Source organism: Malurus melanocephalus, unplaced genomic scaffold (assembly GCF_030028575.1).
Source record: "Malurus melanocephalus ecotype Western Australia unplaced genomic scaffold, MMel_1.1 scaffold_335, whole genome shotgun sequence".
NCBI lineage: Eukaryota > Metazoa > Chordata > Aves > Passeriformes > Maluridae > Malurus > Malurus melanocephalus.
This window is the reverse complement of record NW_026623567.1, coordinates 155,958-176,855: the sequence shown is the minus strand read 5'-3', so window position 1 is coordinate 176,855 and position 20,898 is coordinate 155,958. Positions and strand designations below refer to the sequence as shown.

The 20,898-nt window shown below is 37.9% G+C and overlaps 2 protein-coding genes across 6 annotated transcripts in view; one reads left to right on the top strand and one right to left on the bottom strand.

The window, feature by feature from the left end:
• ZC4H2 (zinc finger C4H2-type containing) overlaps positions 1–226 on the bottom strand; it is a 14,546-nt gene extending 14,320 nt beyond the window's left edge. For 3 of the 5 annotated variants that reach the window (XM_057377962.1, XM_057377964.1, XM_057377963.1), the window contains exon 1: positions 167–226. The gene's annotated coding sequence lies outside the window, so the exon portion shown is untranslated. The remainder of the gene's footprint in view (positions 1–166) is intronic. The other 2 variants (XM_057377968.1, XM_057377965.1) reach the window with 2 other exon arrangements.
• On the top strand, positions 161–20,898 carry ZC3H12B (zinc finger CCCH-type containing 12B). Its single transcript, XM_057377960.1, has 6 exons — positions 161–224; positions 11,668–12,433; positions 13,067–13,206; positions 13,907–14,141; positions 14,229–14,335; positions 14,895–20,898. The coding sequence occupies exons 2-6, from the start codon at positions 11,832–11,834 to the stop codon at positions 16,313–16,315; spliced, it is 2,505 nt and encodes an 834-aa protein (XP_057233943.1). The 5' UTR covers positions 161–224; positions 11,668–11,831; the 3' UTR covers positions 16,316–20,898.

Sequence of the window (20,898 nt, the reverse complement as noted above, 5' to 3'; positions counted from 1 at the left end):
CGCGCCCGCACTTCCCCCCTTCCCTCCCCGTCCCGTCCCGTCCTGGATCTGCTCTTCCACGCCCCCTCATCTCCCCTTGCTCCGGCCAGCCCTTCCCCCTCCATGCGGCGGGAGCGGCCGGAGTGGGGCCCGTGCCGCGGCCGCGCCGAGCCCCGCCGTCCCTCACCTCTTCGCCGCCAGATCCCGCAGGGAGCCGCGGAGGGTGTCTGTAGCGACGACAGCGGGTGAGGCCCCGGCCGGGGGCGGGGGTGCCGCGGGCGGCTCGGAGCGGGGGAGCGGAGGAGCCCGGCGGAGCACTCCCCTCCCCCGGGGTCCGCTCGGCGGGGGGGGCGCGGGCTGTGGGGCGCCCCCTGCCGTTCGTCGGGCGCGGTCCAGGCCCGGCGGCAGCCGCGGCGCGGCCTTGGGCCGCTGTCCGAGTGCGCTCCGCTACGGGCGGACAGCGCGGGGGGCGCCGCTGCCCCGGGGCTACTCTCGCCGCTGCCCCTGGGGTGCTCTCGCCGCTGCCCCTGGGGTGCTCTCGCCGCTGCCCCGGGGGTTCTCTCGCCGCTGCCCCGGGGGTTCTCCCGCCGCTGCCCCGGGGCTTCTCTCGCCGCTGCCCCGGGGGTGCTCCCGCCGCTGCCCGGGGGTGCCCCTGCCGCCCTTCGCTCTCCGGGAGCGGCGGCTGCCTGGTCCGGTGCGGTTCTCCCCGCTGCGGGGCCGCTGCCCTTGGTTTTTGCCGCCTGCCCCGCAGTAGCCGCACGCTGGGCGAGGGGACACGAGGCCTTGGCCGGGAGCCGGCGGCAGCGTCCTCGCACAGCTCCGGGAGCGTGCTCAGAGCCCCCGGGCTGTTGTGGCAGCGCTGCTGGAACGGCCTGGACACTTRGGTAGGGAGCCGGGAAATTCTTCTGGTGTCATTTAGTTATTTAAAGCGCCAAGGAAAGATTGCAAGGGTTGCGTTTGCACGCTGTTTAAGGTATTCAGTGTCTGAACAAAAGAACAATGCAAGAAACTTGCATTAACGAAGAAAGGTGGTGAAATAAGGAAATTACTTTTGCAGAGGATACCTGATGATTGCAGCTCGCATCCTTCCATTTTGCTGTATAATGCGACTGTGAATAAAGAACGGCTCACTYTTGCAGCATGCATGAGGTTTGAGATAGTTGTATCAGTTCATTTTAAACATTTTAAAATGTTATTTTTCGTAGCTGTCTGCTTTTCTCATTGTCATTAAATCATTTGGAAATTGTATTTCACAAGAGACGTATACTTCACAAGCTAGCAAAACAKCAAAATTGAAGCAAAAGCTACATTGTGCCTTCTGATAGATGTGAATCTAAATTAATTTGGGTTTACTGAAATACTAATGACATTATTTTATGTTTTTAAAAAAACCTTGCAGTGTGTTTCAGTGATTAGTATGTTGCCATWAATGGGAAGTAAGAATAGGAGGAATAATATAATGCTGGTCATTTATGAACTTCCATTATGCGTATCAGTAGTACTGAGTGCTTGGGAGTATGCAGCATTCCAGGTCCAGCTGATTTCTTATGCTTGATATGTTTGTTTATTGAAATGGAAGAGTCTGTCAAGTAGTCTTTTTTTTGTATAGGAGGCATCCTTTGTTGATGTGATATATCTTTTGCTTGCTAGATGTTATAACTGAACTATGATGTGTAGAACTGGAAGGTATGCTTCACAAGTTTGGCTAGTGCCACTGATAAAATTATTTTTGCTTCTTAGTGGAAAAATGGGTTAGTGTGAATTTCAAGGTCATCTTCAGTTATTGAGTAATTCAGCTGCCTTTGGAATATGTCTTTTCAATGTCACACGTTTTCCATATATCAGTCCTCTGTTTCTCTGGATATTGTTTGGATCAGTTAGTTTTCTAAAATAATCTAATGTTTAGCAAGTTTAACAGAAGCAATCCATAAAGCTTCCTAAGTCAATTTCATTTTARTGACCTCACTAAAAAGTGTTTTAAAAGGAAGTAAATCTAACTGCTRAATTCAAACCTAATGCAAACTCACTGTTCAGAAGGAATGACAAGAAAAGGGGTTAAGATGGATGAACAGATACTAATGGCACTTTCTATGCTGGYGAACTTGTAAGAAAGTAAATTCTTACTGTAAACAGCTATGAGTTAGATGCATTCTGGCTTTCTGTTCTTTGATCTTTCTGGAAGTCTTTTCCAATTCAAATTATTCCATTACAGAYATCTGCTGGTTTTGACTTTCCTAGCCACTTTACAGTTTGCAACTGTAATGTCATTTTGTTGWACACTTATAATTCTACTGTAAATCTGTGAATAATAGAAGTAAAACAAAATGCTTCTATATTTTGCACTTTTTTACTATTTGCATCAAGATCAGAAGCTCTGGAGCTTTTGGGAATAAGGAAGGCAGCATCTAAGTTCAGTTATGAAAGTAGGGCTTGGAAACTTAGGGTCTAGTCCATAGGCAGATCTCCCTTTCRAAAGGGAGTGATGAATTTGCAGGGGCATAGGGATTTGCCATTTTAATTTTCAAAAGCAAAGTGGTTGGCTTTTTCCCTTGTCTTCTTGATGATGACTTTCCAGCTTCTTCACCTTAGAAATGCACTGTTGCCATTTTATGAATAMAGGAATCTTAGCATAAAAGAATAATAAGTTTTCATTGGACCTCCTTCAGGAGGTCACTTAGTCCAACACCTTGCTTAAAGCAGATCTAACTGGCCATGGACTGACTTTGTTTTTGCAAAAGCGAGGTAACTGGAGTGAAAATAAAAAGTCACAAGTTGCCTTTGAGCTCCTCTTGCTGCTTTCCATAAAGGTTGTTTGATGCTTACTGAGTGAGGTGTCTTTCTCTGCTTCAGACTGTTTTTTAGTAGTTTCTAAAGTGATTGTTTCAGTTTATCAGAAAGCCTGTGTTCTAACAGGTGAATACATCCTGCCAGTTGTAGGATGGCATAGCATGGGAGGGTCCATCCAGTATATTGAGGTCTTTAGAAACAGAATACCCTTGTTTTTCAGGTTTCTCAAAGATTGCTTTGCATGAAAATTTTGGTTAAAGGAACATTTGGTTTAGTCTGTCAAAGTAGTGTTCTAAATATTCAGTTACAAATTGAATTAGTGTAAGTTAAGATGMTAAGATGCATCACATCCTTGATGTGTCTTTGACTTAGCTGCAATCACAACTTTTTTTTCCCTTCGCAGAGCATTAATGAGTCATTTTTATCTGCAGAGTAGGTAGTACCAAATGGCCTCCTATCAGAATGTGGATTAGGAGAACTAGTGTATTCCTTTGGTCACAGATCCARATAAATCATCTCAGTTTATAAGGAGCTGCCCACAAATAAGCTTTAAGGAGTTATGTGTCTGCTCTTATTTTATGTAMTGTTGCCAACTGAAGTGTAAATGTTGCCTTAGTAGGGACAACAGACCTCTGGAGCAGCAATAATGCTAGCTGTAGCTCCTTATGATATTAGAAAGAAAAGATTGGTGGGAAAAGGACACTATGCATTATTTTTAGAATGCCTGTTTTTAAATGTGYGTTTACTATATAATTATTTCCTTTTTTTTTCTGTCTTAGGGAATATGATTAAATRCCCAATGTAATAGAAATATTCCATTTCCTTCCCTTCAGAAGGCCTGTACTTGATACTTGTCTTGTACTCAGCACTACCTGTTCTTTCTAGGTTGCGTTAACTCCAGACATCATGTATCTTAAGAAAGAGCTGAAATGCTGATTCCTCTATTTGTAATTCCAGCTGCTATGTTCATCCTGTCCCTTTGAATTCGTACTTASGAGTGTGACAAAATTAATGAAGTTTGAGACAAGGTGCTTAAATTTTATGCTRCCTTTGCATTTCTCTTCCGTTCTCCTTTGGTTGGTAGTTCATAGAATTATAGAATATCCTGAGTTGGAAGGGACCTACAAGGACCTTCAAAGTCCAGCTCCTGACCCTTCATCCCAAGAACTCCACCATGTGCCTGAGTGCATTGTCCAAAGGCTCCTTGGGATCTGAGGCTTGGTGCCATGACCACTGCACTGGGAAGGCTGTTCCAGGGCCCAACTACTCTCAGAGGGGAGAAACTTTTCCTAATATCYAACCTAAACTTCCCCTGTTGGCTCTTTCACAACTGATTTCAAGTTCTCTTTGTGGCTTGCTAGACACAGCTTGCTTTTATTGTAGTCAAATATCAGTGATCACTTAAAAGTATTTGCTGAAGTAAATTGAGCATGAAGTAATATTGAGGTGTTACTGTAGTTTTTTAGAACATTTTTTTTGTGTAACAAAGCTCCACAATATGTTAAGAGTGCAGTGAAATGGATAYTTTCCTATTAAGTTTTCTATGATATTGTTTCTGTCACATGGTTTGAGTTAAATCCTGTAGTCATTCTCAAAGCAAAATGACTTCTTGGCAAGTTTAGATTTGGTARAAGCTGTAGATTTGGGCCAAAGGATTAATCGCATATTTGAGCAGCAAAGAAAACATTGTTTTATTTCATGTTCCCAATCTACTGTGACCCTAGTATTTCACAGATTTTATTTTGGGTTTTTAGAAATAGCCATGATTTCTCCAACTTATAGCTAATCAAAATGCTTGTTCTTGTTTTCCTGGTGTCTGTTGGTAGGTTCATGTTTCTCTGTTCCTGGCATTTTCTGATATGGCCTCCAGTTAATTTCTGAATCCTTTTATAAAAGGGAAACCACAGAAAAGTGTCACAGATGTTCAGTCATACACCTGTCAATCCTGCAGAGCAAACATGTAGTGTTGGCAATGTACAAATCTATAGTTTGAGCAGAGTTGGAAAAATGAAGTTCTGAACACCCTCTTYGAGTTTTTTCTGATTCAGCAAAGTATTCTGCTTTTCTGTTTAGTTTMTTGCTTGTTATTGGGAGGTTGAACATAATAAAATAGTAACTCAGTACAATTTCTGCTATGCTGAGTGCAGAAGTTTTCATCAAGGTCAACCAAAAAAAAATCTAAATTTGAAACCTGTGGCAACTCAGTTGCAAACATGGGATGTTCTTCTYAAGGTTGTTGGGTTGTGCTTTTTTTAAGTCGTCATCACTAGGAATGTAGTGTTTAATTTAATTTTCCTGAAATAAAAAGATGATTAAAAGGCAGAGTTGTGTTCATTACTTTTTGCAGTCTGGGAAGTAGTGGCTCTTGTATCTAATTCAGCTGAATGTATTGTCATTACCGTCACTCTCGGATGTCCTGTTCAATAATCCAGCCAAACACCAATAACTTACATTCAGCAATGTTGAAAAGGAAAATGAGAAACTTAGGTCCTTATGGTGGTAGTTGTAGAATTACTTTCTTGCATGACAATGCTTTTATATTTTTGTCTACCATGATGGTTCTTTCCTGCCTTAGCGTTGCAGGATGTTGTTTCCCTTTTCACAAATGCAATCATTTTTTTGAGATGTACTGTAAACTTGATCTGTGTTTGGGAAACAAACTACTCCTCCTTCAAAAATTCCCACCCAATCCCTTTTYCAGCTGTCCTGATGAGCCCATCAGTTTCTTCATACTCTAGGGAGAATAATGGACAAGTTGGTTCCTAGTTAATCCGATGTTTTGGTGAGGAGTCTRTGGCATGGTTTCATGAATCTAGTTTTTCATACCCATCTAATGATATTCTCATCAAGTCTGAAAATCACTGCTAACTCAGTGGCTTACTTTATATCATTGGCAGTGCCCTTCATTTTCATAGTTCTCAAACAGCATTCACAGCTTTGTTAAACTGAGCCAACTGTGGAAAAGGGATTTCAGAATAGTGGGCTAGAGGTTGGTGAGGAAGAGCAACCATGTGACTTTTAGGTGTTTGCAGCATTTGGGAAGAAAGAGCTCTATTTCACTTTTCTGAATTGATGTGTGAAATGTATCAAGTGATACATTGACAGAATTAGAACTTACGTGTATATGTATATATGGGCAGATCTAGCGTATTTCTTTGTGTGTGCATATGGTGGTTTTTTTCCATCACTGTTCAGTGTAGACAAGACACACGTAGGCCCAATAAGATCAGAAAGGTAAAGCCTATTTCCAAAGTTATTTCTGATTCCATGTATTTTGGTGTTTGAATTCCTCAAATTCAGCCCTCTGTTCAACTGAACTTTTCCTACTATTACAAGTGTTCCATCAGCATTTGTCAAGGATGAACATCCCCTTCAGGGATGGATGGTGGTAACAATTACATTTATCTTAACTGGTGAGTCAACGCTGAAAATCTTCCTTTGTCCTTCCTTTGCCTCTAAGAGAAGAGTGCTAAGTCACATTCTTTATTGTTCTTTTCCAAAGATGGTTAAGGGAGGGAGAGAGACAGATGGAGAAACAGAAATGGTGAATTTGTTTTTCTTTTAAAATACTTAATCTGAATCAACTCAGAAAAGAGGAAGCTTCTAAATGAAATTTATTACTAACCATAGCTAGCAGGCTATTTTTTAATTGCTGTTTCAATATTAATTTTAAGGACATGGTGTTCACTGCTGGTGTAAACTGCTAGTACTTTACTTTAGATTTAATGTATATTAGTGTTTTATTTCAGAGAAGTCATAATGAGTAGAAAAAGCAAAATATTTTTCTTGATATTGTACTGAGTTTCATTTTATAAAAGACTATACAATATTAGGCCTTTAATTTGTGTAAATTTAAGGTTTCTCTGTTCATCAAAATGACAGTGTTGAGACTTGCCAGAAATGTGTTGAGACTGACATTGCATAGTAAGATAAGAAAAAAAATCCATTAAACTGAATCAAAATGCTGTCATTTATATGGYTCTAMTTATCAAGGGACTGAAAAGTCTGATCTGCCATTTTAACACTTCGGTTAAAAATGCTACTTGACTTGGCGGATATTCTGCGAGTACTATTATATGCATCTCTAAATATATAAATGAGCTGCAGATCTGTGCTCAGATCTCACTTTAGACCATATCTAATTTATTAGATTTCAAAGTACAAGAACTATTTGAACATTTGCTCATTTTAAGCATCTTAAAATGAAAGTATTCCTTTTAARTAAGATTCCTCACTCAGCAAGCAAAATGTTGTATGCACTGTTAGTGCTAAATATTTGCATCAAAAAGCATCTGCTTTTAAAGCCTGATATACTTGTTTTCCTTCACTTATATATATTTTGGACTTTTTATGGAAGCTATGTCAGAGTATATATGCTATACATCTGTCACTGATTTGATGCTTTTATGGGTGTTGTTTGCTAAGCTTGAAAGCTCTTAGGACAGTCTTAATAAAACAATATAAAATACAGTTTAAACTGTGACTACAAATTATGAATTTTATAGTTTTCTAAAAGCATCAAATTTTGGAGTCACTTTRATTTCCAAATAGCCAACTTAAATAGGAATTTTTTCTAAAAACCCTATTTTGTCCWGTTTTCCTGCAGTCATGCAACATTTGACACAATAAATGAAAACTAAATATGCTAAGCTATCACATTTGCTATGTAGTGAAAATAATTAATTCGAAGGTTCAAAAAATAGATTAGTGACAGTGAATAATTCCTGTGGAACTGCAACATATTATTATGGTATGCATTATTATGGTATGTGTATGTAAACTGTAATGTATTCCTGTTACCTCTGTTAAAATAACAATGAGTATGAAAATCTATTAGTTCAAGGTGTATATACACACTGGTAAAATGCTACTAATCTCCATCTCTTTGCCTTTTTATTAAGGACAAGAGATAATTGCCTGTAATGTCATGCGGTGCAACTCTTCCCATTTTTAATCCATTCTGAAATACCCAAGTGTTAATTTTAGAATATTTCTCTGCTTTTCTTCAGTTGTGAATCTGTCCCAGCAGATGTGTGCCACCTAAGTGTATAATTAGAATGAGAGAAAGCTACCATTTTTATTTGTGACTCATGTACTTTGTCAGCTTTGAGCACTTTCTCAGTGGGTAAAATAGTTCACTACCTCAGAAAATATTCAAAGCAGCCAGCAGCAATGTGTAATATCTGTGCTACTCCTAAGATAAGAATACAACAAGGTGGTTGTGTCTTCAATGACATGAAAACACCAATGTTGAGTTGTGTTACTTTTTCCCTAAGCACTGTAAAAATGCGATTTTCAAAATCAAGGGCTAATCCAAAATCCAGGGCCATCTATGCATCTTGAGCTGCTCCTGGTCTGTGTCCTCTCACAATAACTACTGCCTAACAAATAGTGTTTTGTCACATTCCTGAAGATGTTTGCAATGCATTTTTATAGTTGTTGGTTTTTTTGTCTGTGCACAATGCAGGCTCAAATCATAATGTCTTTAAAATGGCATTTAGTCATGTGTTGGGGAAGGTTTTAAAGATCAGAAAAACATGCTTGGGAAGTGCATTAGAGTTCTTTAGAATAATCACCGGTCTGTGCTAACACAGTACAATGCTGGAGGTCCTRTTGATTGTAGTGTTCCTGAACACAGAATAATTTTTAAAAAGACTTCTCTTTGTCTCTGCTTACTTAGATTGTTTCCATGGGTTTAGACTCTTATTTTACAACAGTCAGTATATGTGTAACAAGGAAGTTGCCAGCTTTTGTATACACTGTCTACACTCTAATAATGAGGCATAGTTGTAGATACTTATCCCTGCTGAAATACAATAGAATAATTATCAAGTAATTCTTATCCAGGTGATACAGATATTTGAGAAAATGTATGAGTTGGTTTTTTGTTTTAATTTTGCATTTTAGTATGTGCAATGACAGAAGAGMATTAAAAATGCYTAAAAGTTGGTGAAAGGAGTTAATRAAAARGTTGTTATTCAAAGCAGATGTGTGTATCAAATGATTGTGCCTTTGAAGGGCTTGGCTCAAGGCACRCTGAGATGATGGAAAGGTAGTGCCATAAGGGACCAAAAGAAGGTGTTCAGTCCATTCTTTTACCTTAGTTTCTGTTAGTCCTGCTGAAATGAACAGGTTTTGAATAAAATATTTCTAGCACCAGCTCTTTAATAGTCATTGCCATATGAATAGTAATTGTTAATTAATTTGCAAGAGGTTTTCATTTATATTACCGTACTTTATTACTGTGCAGATATTTTCTTTCTTTTTTTAATACCATCAGAGTTGAAGAGATGCTTTCAGTTTGGCCCCTTATGAGCAAAACATACATGATTTTGTCTGACTTTTTTTTTTCTGAATCACATTATCAGTTCTACTAGTTGCTCGTGACTGAAAGAGGTGTTTAGGAAGAAAACTTGGTTGGTTGCTTAGCAGCAAGCATCATGAGAATTAAAATTTTAAAGCTGCAGTGTATGTATTTCTGAGTTGTAATATCTTTAAATTAGAAATTCATAATAGCTTTCTTTTCTCTCCTTGTGTGTTTATATTTGTCTTTGGGGGGAAGTGTAACATAATAAACAAATGCTAAAATTTCAATGATAAAATGTTGCTTTTCGTGATCTGCAAGATGAGGTTTTATTCCATCTTTTAAAAGAATTTTCTGACTTGTTTCTCAATTTTGTAGTTATCAGCAAAATCAAGCATTGCTCAAATTATTTATGTTTTTTATTTTTGTTCTGACTTCAGCTGCAAGAGGATTTGAAAAAAAAATTAACTTTCTGTGATAACTCCTTAGTGCATCTATAYTAACTTTAAAAAGTATTCAGTATAAGCAGTTGGAAAATAAAAAGTGGCAAATTATTCACAGGGATAGTTCTATTGACTGAAAATTAGTGTCGTTCCCCCCATAAACTCCCTTAGTGTGCCCACAAAGTACTRCATTCTAAAGATGTTTGGTCAAACAGTGATCTGAAACGATACCAAACTGTTCCATGTGGTTTTTGATACTCCAGCCTCTCATCATAATTCTGGATTCATTGTGCAAGGGACTGTGTGGTTGGAATAGGCTAGGAACTGATAGAGGTCCCTAGGTACAGCTCTACTACCACTTCTAAATATTATAGATAAGAAAGGAATGAAWTTTTCAGTTATTGTCAGTACCCTGCAAGATGATATGTTTGAATTTCTGAGAAGTGCAGTGTGGAAAAACAAATAAATAAACAAACTATACTGTTTTTGCTTATGAGGATTTTTTTTTAGTCTAAATCCCAGTGAGTTAATTGCATAAATATGTTCCTGCTGACTGGAAGTACTCTTGGAGATGTGGCTATAATTATAGTGGTTGTTTATACGTGTATCAAAGAAAAGATGGAGTTTGTCACTTAAAGTGGGAAACAGGAGGAATATTAATAGCCAGGAGTTGTTTTCATATGGATGTGGAAAATACGAATTACCAAGTGGTATTTTATTGTAAAAACTGTTTTATATTTTTGCACATAATTTCTTTTAGACAGTTGGAGGAAGAATCAAAGGCATTGTAGGGGTCATGGGAGAGAATGGAGGTTTCAAGATAAGTTTAACAAAAGCTAAAAGCATTCTTGTGACATTGTGCTTAGAGAGATGATAACGTGGAAAGAAGAATGGAGCTCTTTAAACTTGGATGAATGGAATTATGTTGTTCTTTGTCCAGTGCCAAAGCAGGAGTCTCAATAATTCGAAAAAAAAATAGTCTTACTACATGTATTATAGMGTTCCTTCACTGCAATATTTTGTAAGCTGAGGGTGCAGTATGCTGATAACCTGTTTTTTTTAACCTTCTTTTATAATATTGGCAAGGTACAAGGTTATACATGAGACCTAATTAAAATCCATTCCAGGTTAAGCTATTAATACATCTATGTTGCCAAGTACTTGGGTTGTAAATATACTGCTGTTAGTGCTATGTGAGAGAAAAATGACTTGGAATGAAAATAGAGTACTGTAAAAATAGTAATACCTAGGTATGTARAGAGATACTCTTTGAATAAATGGTATTTTACTGCAAAAAATTTGAAAGAACAGCTGTTTTAAAAATCTAACTTAAACCTACTAATCAAGATTGGAATTTCCGTTCAAATGCAAGAGAACTGTTTTTATTTCATRTGGCATAAAGGACTTAGACTATCACAGAATCATTTAGGTTGGARAAGACCTCCAGGATCATTGAGTCCCACMTTTGACTGTTCCCCACCTTGTCAAATAGGCCAGAGCACTGAGTGCCAYGTTCTTTTGTTTCTTGAACACCTCCATGGATGGTGACTCCACYGCCTCCCTGGACAGTCAAATCCAATGCTTGACACTATCCATCCTTGATTTTGGATTTTTCAGTACTGTAGGTACATTAAACAGAGAGCAAGATGATAATAATGTAGAACATTTTTGCATCTTGCTATTGACCTTTACATACCTAGCAGCCAGCTTGCAGTAAACTTGGTTCTTACAGTAAAGCCTTACTKAAAGAGGCTGAAAGGGTTTGTGTTAAATTTTATGCATACTGGAACACTGCACGGTTGTTCCTAATGTAGACAGGCTGTTCCTGCAGTAGAAGACAGTGGAAATGTTGGGTCACGCTTTTCTGTTTTATTATCATCTTTAAATATTACTGAGATAATCCATTTGTTCCAGCTCTATGTTTATTGTGTGGGAATTGTCCCTTTTTGTTGCAGGTAGAGTAACTGGGGAAGGGAAAGAGAGTTTCATTTGTGATTACAGAGACAATGTAATTATATGCTTTATTATAATCAGTTTACATAGAAATATGAATGACTGGGGACATTTACYGACTTGTAAATGAAATAGCTGTAGTTGAGTATTTTGCAGAATTGATCAARACCTAATTTTAATTTTTTTTTCTTTTTTTTTAAGGAACTTCATGTTGGTGTTGCTTATGCCAGAATATAGTAAACAAGGCAAATTAGCTCCAGCCTTGTGTAAACTTTTAATTGGCCAACATGATACAACTGAGTATGAATTCCAGGTGGTTTTGGAAATGAAAGAGAACTGAGCGCTCTGGCTGAAAGCTGAACGTGATGACGGCCTGGTCTATGGTAGGGAAGCTGAAAATGGAGAAGAGGCGCTCCAGAGAAGACAGAAATGTGGAACAAGAAGCAGGGGAATGCGATGCTGAATCTGAGGAATGGACGAGCTCAGAAAGTGAGCCTGAGCAACCATACTTCAGAAGCAATACTCAGTGGAGAGAAAAGGAGGTTTCCACCAAACCGCATCGGCCACTCTGCCGCTCCCCATGTTTGGATCGCCCAAGCTTTTCACAGAGCAGTATCACACAAGACTTGAAGCTAGATGAATGCAAACCAAATCTGGACAAGGAATACCAAGCTAAAATGGATTTTGCTTTAAAGCTTGGGTATGCAGGAGATCAGATCCAGGCTGTACTGAATAAGTTGGGAGCAGATGCGCTCATCAACGATGTTCTAGCAGAGCTTGTGAGACTTGGCAACAAAAGTGAATCAGAGGGACAGAGCACTGCCAGCAGTACCACAAGTACTCTGGTGTCAAGAGGCCCTTGCCCAAAGGAAATAGCAAGTCCTGAATYGTCACTGGAAGATGAAGTGGTGGATAACAGTGATAACTTGAGGCCAATTGTCATTGATGGAAGCAATGTTGCTATGAGGTGGGTCTCCCTGTCACAACATCTGAGAATAATAAATCACTAAAATATTTAAGAGAAAAATCAATATTGATGGCAAAGTAATTTTAAGTTATGTAGACTATTACACTGATAATCCATCTATTTTATGGACTCTTTAGTCTAGGCTTTTAATTATGCTGTTGCTCCTTTATATTTATACTGAAATCCATATTTCAGTTCCCCTCCCCTCCTTTTAAACACAAGTTCTCATCTCAAATCTTCTTTTCAAGGATTTAGATATTTAAAAGCACTTACCACCCATGACAGCCAGCATTGTTCATTCTTCTCTTAATGATAGTGTTTTATGGTGCTAATTAAGGTAAGCTCTATTTGTTGAGGAAAGTGATATTTTTTGCTAGGTCAGCTAATGAAATGAAAAAACTGGAAAACTTCATGTTTACTTGCTTTTGCTCTGGGGTTAGTGAAATTTCACCATTTAYAGGCTTTTTAAATAGCAGGGTTGCTGTAACTGGATGGCTGAATAGCTCTGTACAGTTGTCTTTTTCCAGTTGTTTTAGCAGACTTAATAAAACTTTACAGACTTTGTTTTCATTATATGCTTTGACCAAATGTAACTTTACTCCTTTTTGTTTCTAAAACTTGCATGTTCTTCAGCCATGGAAATAAAGAAGGATTTTCCTGCCGGGGAATTCAACTAGCTGTTGATTGGTTTCTGGAAAAAGGACATAAAGATATCACTGTGTTTGTACCAGCATGGAGAAAAGAACAGTCTCGACCTGATGCACCAATWACAGGTAACATCAAGATTTTCTGTGACTTCTTAGTTAAAAAAAATTATTGTCATCTTTCTGATGGGTCCCAGCACTGTGCTGTGGATTTGGTGATGATGATATTGCACTCAACTGTTAGTTTGAAAACACAACAGTTTCACTGGTGAGAAAGCAATCATTTAAGTATCTGCATGTGTAAACAATGCGGTGGGTTTTGTAACATTATTGGATCATTTCAACACTTCCATGGAGCAGTTGTTGAAATTTTCCTATTAACAAACATTGTTGAGCATACAGGAACTGAGTCTTATTTGCTGGTGATTATAAAATAACTAGTAACAGGCCAGGGACTCAGTCACTAGGTTATCTTGAATACTGAAGAGGCAGCATTTGTTTTGACTCATAGGAAGTACTTACATTTCACTCTAGGCTAACAAGAAGGCTATGGTAATACAGKAACACCTGAGTTCGTGATGTGTTCAGGAAGACTGAGTGAAGGTACATGTCTGCAGAGTGGTTATGAAGTTCAAATATTGAATATTTACTCAGTGCTTTGAAACCTCAGAAATGGCACTCCATATCTAGGTGTTTTTAAWGATAATGGGGATGAATTTAATTGAATGATACATTTTCAGAAAAGAGGCAAGAATTTTCAGAATGCAAAGGTTGCATTGCTTTCTTTTGAAGCTTTCTTAAAAGCTGCTCAACTRAATTTTTTTTACAGATCAAGAAATCTTACGTAAATTGGAGAAAGAAAAAATTCTTGTTTTCACCCCATCTCGAAGAGTTCAGGGAAGAAGAGTAGTTTGCTATGATGATCGATTCATAGTAAAACTTGCTTTTGACTCAGACGGCATCATTGTATCAAATGATAACTATCGGGATCTTCAGAATGAAAAACCTGAATGGAAGAAGTTCATAGAGGAGCGGCTGCTAATGTATTCTTTTGTGAATGACAAGTATGGGTTTTTTCTTCTAAAGTAAGTGAATTTGCTAATTCAGCATTCTCAGGAAAAACTGATCGTGTTTCATTTCTTTTCCCTTAGATTTATGCCTCCGGATGATCCTTTAGGACGCCATGGTCCAAGCCTTGAAAATTTCTTAAGAAAAAGGCCAGTTATTCCTGAACATAAGAAACAACCGTGTCCTTATGGTAAGTGCCCCAAGTCAGATCAATTTGTTGCATTTAAAGGTAGGTGAAGCAAGCAATTAACGTTTTGTCATTACTGGAACAAAAAAATGCACCATTTTTCATGTTGCCACTCATGTACTATGTCCACTTTTATACCCTTCATACACATATTTATAAAAACAATGAGGCAGAAAATGAAAGATTATCAGATCTACATTGTGGATAATACAGCTTTTTGCTGTTTTCTTCTGGTTTGTATTCAAGGGAGGAGATTAATGATTAATAAAACTTGGTAAAGCTGATTTGTTTTGTATAGCAGTGTGTTTGTTGTCATTATTGACATCATGAGCCAGTTGGAAGAAAAATGGTATGTCTTGCCTTTGATGCAGTGATATACATGGATACGGGCAGCAGAGTGTGTGACTGCCTGTATATATATAAAATACATAATTGTGCCTTAGGGGGTTAATACAGAAATACTCCTATTGAAAGGTGGTGAAAGATATAAAGAAAAAAAGATAGCAGCTGGTGGTATTAATGAGTTTTTGATTTATTTAACCCAAAAACCCTTTTCTTCCAGGTAAAAAGTGCACCTATGGGCACAAATGTAAATATTACCACCCAGAACGTGCAAACCAGCCTCAAAGGTCAGTAGCGGATGAGCTTCGAATAAGTGCCAAATTATCTGCTGTGAAAACTATGAGTGAGGGAGCCTTGGCCAAATGTGGCACAGGGCCATCCARCTCCAAAGGAGAAATCAGTTCTGAAGTGAAACGCATTGCCCCAAAACGTCAGTCAGATCCAAGCATTAGGTCAGTAGCTGTGGAGCCTGAGGAAAAGTTATCAGCAGCCCGGAAGTCCGAGGCCAGCTCTGTCCCGTCTCTGGTTTCTGCATTAAGTGTACCAACGCTCCCTCCACCAAAAAGCCATGCAGCTGGTGCATTAAATACTCGTTCTGCAAGCAGTCCGGTGCCAGGTTCCTCACAGTTCGTACATCAGAAATCCTCACTGGAACATATGTCCAGTGTGCAATATCCTCCTATACTAGTCACCAATAGCCATGGCACCTCAGTTAGCTATATTGACCAGTATCCCAAATATGAGTCACTGGGGGACCATGGCTATTACTCCTTACTCAGTGATTTCTCCAACTTAAGCATGAGTAGTATCCGTAACTCAGATTATTACGGGGCTGATATGGACCAGGGGATGTATTCTAGAAACTCAAGCCCCTGTCCTGACAATTGCTTAAGCCATACAAGTAATGATTCTTATTCCTCTTACAATGACTTGTATCTGGGTGTAGCAGATGCCAGTCCAGAAGACAATGTGAAGAGCCACAGACTGCCATCGAAAAATCGTCTTCAGCCTTTCCCCCATGGTTACCATGAAGCCTTAAATAGAGGTCAGAGTTATGGAACTGAAGAGCCTAAGCAATCCCTTCGCAAACAGTCAGTTTCCCACTTAGGCCTACATGCCCAGCATCCAGTTGTTGGAGCACGGTCCAGTTGTCCAGGAGAATACCCTGTGCCTCAAAATGTTCATCCATCGACTGCACAACCAAGCCGTGCCTTGGTGATGACAAGAATGGACAGCATTTCTGACTCACGGCTTTATGAAAGTAACCCTACAAGGCAGAGACGACCACCTCTCTGTCGAGAGCAGCATGCCAGCTGGGATCCATTGCCATGTGCATCAGACTCCTACACTTACCACTCGTATCCACTGAGTAACAACCTCATGCAGCCATGTTACGAACCTGTCATGGTGAGAAGCATGCCTGAGAAGATGGAGCAGCTCTGGAGAAATCCCTGGATTGGGATATGTGGTGAGCCACGGGAACCTCATATCATCCCAGAACATCAGTATCAAACATACAAGAACCTCTGCAATATTTTCCCTCCGAGCATTGTCCTTTCTGTGATGGAAAAGAATCCCCACATGACAGATGCACAACAGCTGGCAGCTATGATTGTTGCCAAATTAAGAACAGGGCGTTAAAGCAGTACAGCCTCTTTTGGTTAAATGAAACTGTACAGCACATAGGATCCAGAGGAAAAGTTACATGAAGGAAGAGGCCCATCTATTGTAAATATTTTCTACTAAGATAGTATAAAATTCTGTACACAGTAGCAATCATATATATGCTGAGGCACTATATAAAAGTTGATTGTATTGCAAATTTAAAGATTTTAAATATAGGGATTTTTAATAGTATTTTACAGGAAATGCATACCTTGCTGCATGGATTGCTCACTAAGAACTATAATGTCACAGTCAGTGTCTCAAAGGTGTWACTACAAAATTAGTGTTAGCAATTATATTGCATGTATTAGTGTACACTTACRATTTGCTTATAAATACCTAATCGGCCTCTAAAAGTATGCTCTATACACACCCAGATGACTTTTAGGGTTTCAGCTTTGTCATTTGACACTGCCTACTGGCATCTTAAGTACTGAAGAAAAAGTAAATTTGATAAAAATTAGAATTGTTTATAAAATGAGAAACTGATTTCAGTTTTTCAGTGTCAACATGGTTGTTGATACTTAAATTTCAGAACTGTTCCTCAAGAGTTTGAGTAACTATTRTATTGTTAAATATGTTGGCTCAATCCAACAGAAGCCAAATAATTTATTAAATTAGGACCAAAACATTAAGGAATGTAAAGGCATGAGTGCCGTTCACTAAACTGAAAGTTTAACTGTAGCTTCYCTCCAGAATCTCCTCTCAAATGTGCAGTAAGCAGCTGCTGGCCCAAATGACTAGACAAGCTGAAAATAAATTGTCAGTATTATGTTAACTGGATTACTCAATTTGAAGCAGCAAAAACTGGATGTTAACATGGAAGTTCATCACTAACTACAGCCCTTCCTCTGGGGGCAAGGATGGTGTTTGAGTGAGCCTGACATTCAAGATGGCTGTACAAGATCAACTTCAGAAAGGGTGGAGGGGGAAGGCTGCTTCTTGAAAAGAGATGCTCCARTTTGGGTTTGTGGCAAAGCTGTCCTGGTTTTTGCTCTTCAGATCCACGCAAAGGTGTGCATTTGCCTCATGAAGGCTTTTAGAGTTCCTGTTTCAACAGGTGAGATAATTTTGTGTGGCATTGTTTGCGCAACTGGTATCTTGCTCAGGGTGGGAACCTTTGTAGCTAAATGTCTCCAAAAGAGGCGTTTATTGGTTTTTTTAAGCTGCACTGACTGTACGCCCTTTTTTGAATCCACTGTATATTTCAATATTTTGAACCATGACTAACTCGACATGTCTCGAGCTAGGACTTGTTGACTTCTACTGTAGTTTTTTTCATGAAAGTTGAGAAGGCCTGGTTTATGGCCTTTTGTTTCTTCATGAGAAGGTGTGACACTGCCTAAATGTTTCTTACTGTGAAACACACAGAACGTGAGGCTGCAGTCAGGGTTGTTTCTGGTGTTTTGATAATGGCTTGCATGCTGCTTTCTAGTTATCTGTTTGTCTGAGAAACAAAGTTTATCATTTCCTCCACTTGTGCTACTGTAGTGGTTGGTTTGATTCAAAATATCTCGTGGGCTCTTTATCATGTGCAAAATAGRTTCGTGTCACATAAAAAAACCCCCACCAAATGAACCAACAAGAAACCACAATTATGGGTGCAACTACAGTTAATTTAGTGATAKTTGATAACTGTATCATTTCACACAGGATAAATATTCTTGTGTTGGTACAGGTGACGTATATAATGACCATGTCATTATGTATTTGAAATTAAGTAATTTGAAGGTGATTCTATACTTACACTGGTGTTTAAAATTATTTCGTTTTAATTAGTTGATTATTCTCTCTGTTAGTGGGGAAAAAAATAAATCTTCAGACACTTATAATAGTAGGGGGAAAACAGATTTAACTCTTGACCARTTTTCAAAAACATTTCATATTTTTWATTTGCAATTAATTCTTATTCTCTTCTCTTGCATGGTATAAGCAGCTGAGAGCAATGCCTCAAATAGCCAGAAATGACCTTTTGTTTGTTGATACAAATTGTATCTCTTTTTCTTGATTGTATAAAAACTGTGTATAAGAAAAAATAATCTCTAGATTAACTTCAGTATTACATTTTCACCACAATGTTTGTGACACCATGTGTCACAGGGAAGTAGCCCATGAATAATTATGGATCTTTTTTATTTAAAATGGGCACTTGTAGTTTATAGACAAACAGGGACAACTTTTCAGAACCAGGTTATTATGTGCACAAATACTGTGTGTACACCTCAAAGCATTACATAGGTATCTTCAGTCTATTTATTAAGCAGATACATTATTGCACTAAACTTTATGTAAAAATGTTGCTGTTAACTCATCTGCATGTGTTTAAAATGTAACAGTAATTGCTATAGACCCTATTTTATTCTAACCAATTAATTTATAAATTATTTAGGTATGAGATGAAGTTCATTGTGCACTCATGTTTTCCATCTTGCATGGAATTAAATATTTGTATGCGGAAAAATGTTTGTTCTGTTTTTCTCCATTTAWAATGATAAGCTATTTTRAGAGAGGTTTAGGAGGTGATWTTGATGTTCTCTAATATGGAAAACYRAACASAGATTTCTGTATGAAGTGCTGGGTGGCTTATGGAGATATCCATTTTTGTTGGATTTGTCCAGTCATTTTAATTTTCACTAACGTTTGTTTTACTGATGGAAGAATTCCTTTTCAAACAATGGGAATGCTGTGCAAATACAAACCCAGCATACTGTTTCCCTAAGGCACTTCAAAGGCAAATTGTCTTACACTGAGAAGCTGTGAGCATCTATCCTGCATAGTTACAGAATTGGCAGTGTAGCCTTGTGGAAATACCTGCAAATTTTGTGCTTGTTTAGTCCTCCTTAGAGGTAATGAAACTTTTCTATGTGATCAACTTTGTAGTCTTTCCTGATCAACTACTTTTAAGTGATAATTTGGTCATCCACACCTGTTTTCAGATATGTTTACAAGACAGTTCAAAACACTGACACATTCATTAATCTTTAGCGCATAAGCTTAGATTTCTTCTTACATGGAAGAGTTGATCTTATTAACACCTGATCATAACTGTCTATATTGTAAATATAAAACTTTGTATAAATGCTCTTTTTTAGAGCATGGTATTTAAATGTTTTTAAAACTGTAAAAGAACAGTTCTAGAAACTATATTTTAATAAAATCCATGAAAATACAATTCTAGATGAGGGGGAAAAAAGTGTGAAGATAAAATCATTGACTACTGCAGTTGACAAGGGTTAAGCAGTAGATTTTAGTGCTTTACTGGGGCCAGAGCATTCTCTGGGAGTTCTGATTTATTTATCTTTCACCTTTAGCTATATTTCTTTCACATAATTTGTCACTTAAAAGTGTGTAACTTTAAATTCATGAATCAAAAACCAAATGCTTTATGGGATGTCAGTCTATTTAATGTTTTTTGTAAGAATTACATGTCAGTAATATAGTAAATTGTACATGATTTCACTGCTGTTAGTCCTGTTGTTGTCATATTGAGCTGCAGTAGTTGGCTTTATTCATTTGTAGAATTAAACATTACTGTTTAATTGTTGTAAAATTTTATAAATCTCTTTGGGTTTTTTTGGTTGACCCAAATATAATGTAAGTCTTAATGACAAAATGAGTGAAAATGGATGTTAAACCAGTACGTGGTATTCTTAAATCTCTGTAGTGGTAAGTGGGCACTGCTGTAGTTGCTGCGGCATGTAATTTATTTACTAGCATGAGTCTGTTTAGCTTTTGTAAAAATGCTTTAGCTGTAAACTTACAAATAGGTGTGGAGTATGGTTATTTAGAACAAGTAGAAGGAGCTTCATTGAAAAAACAAAACCAAAACCATCTAAGTCAGTGAATTTCCCCCTACATTCTCATGCCAGTTTGTCTCAAATTATGCATTTTGGCATTTTGTCCAAATAATAAAGTTAATACATGTCACTTGACATGTATATGTATACTTGTACACGTATATGTATACCTGTATATGTATACTTGATCTATATCAACCTGCAAACAAGAACATTTGATTGCTGTAATTTTTAAAACTCCACACTAAAGGGAAGCAACATGCATCATTTCTGTGAAACTTCGTTCCAAAGTTGAAATATTACTTGATCTTGACTTGCCCAAAGTTTCCCTGAAGCTTAGTACTCTAGGATTCCTAAAAGTCAGATCTTTAGATCTGTCACAGTTACTTCTATGGTGAGAGTTCAGCTTTCCTACTCCTCTTATGTACCYATAGCTTGTTTGTGTGACAGAGCCCTCATTAAGTGTATTTCCTGCAGTATTTCAACTGGAAAAATACAATGGCACCATCACGTAAATGATTCTTATGCCAGTGTTTGGTTAACCGTTGAAGAGTCATTGTACAATATTGCTGATTTTGGTCTGTATTTAAAGTTTGTAAATGTATTAAAAGAATTGCAACAACCTAAAAGAAGTATAGGCTATCACCTGTTCCCCTCCTGCTCTATGTAAATGTTTTGCACAATTATTTAATAATATGAAATATGTTATAGTTTATATATATAAAAATTTTTGCTTATTTAATAAAAYGGAGAGCCATTGGA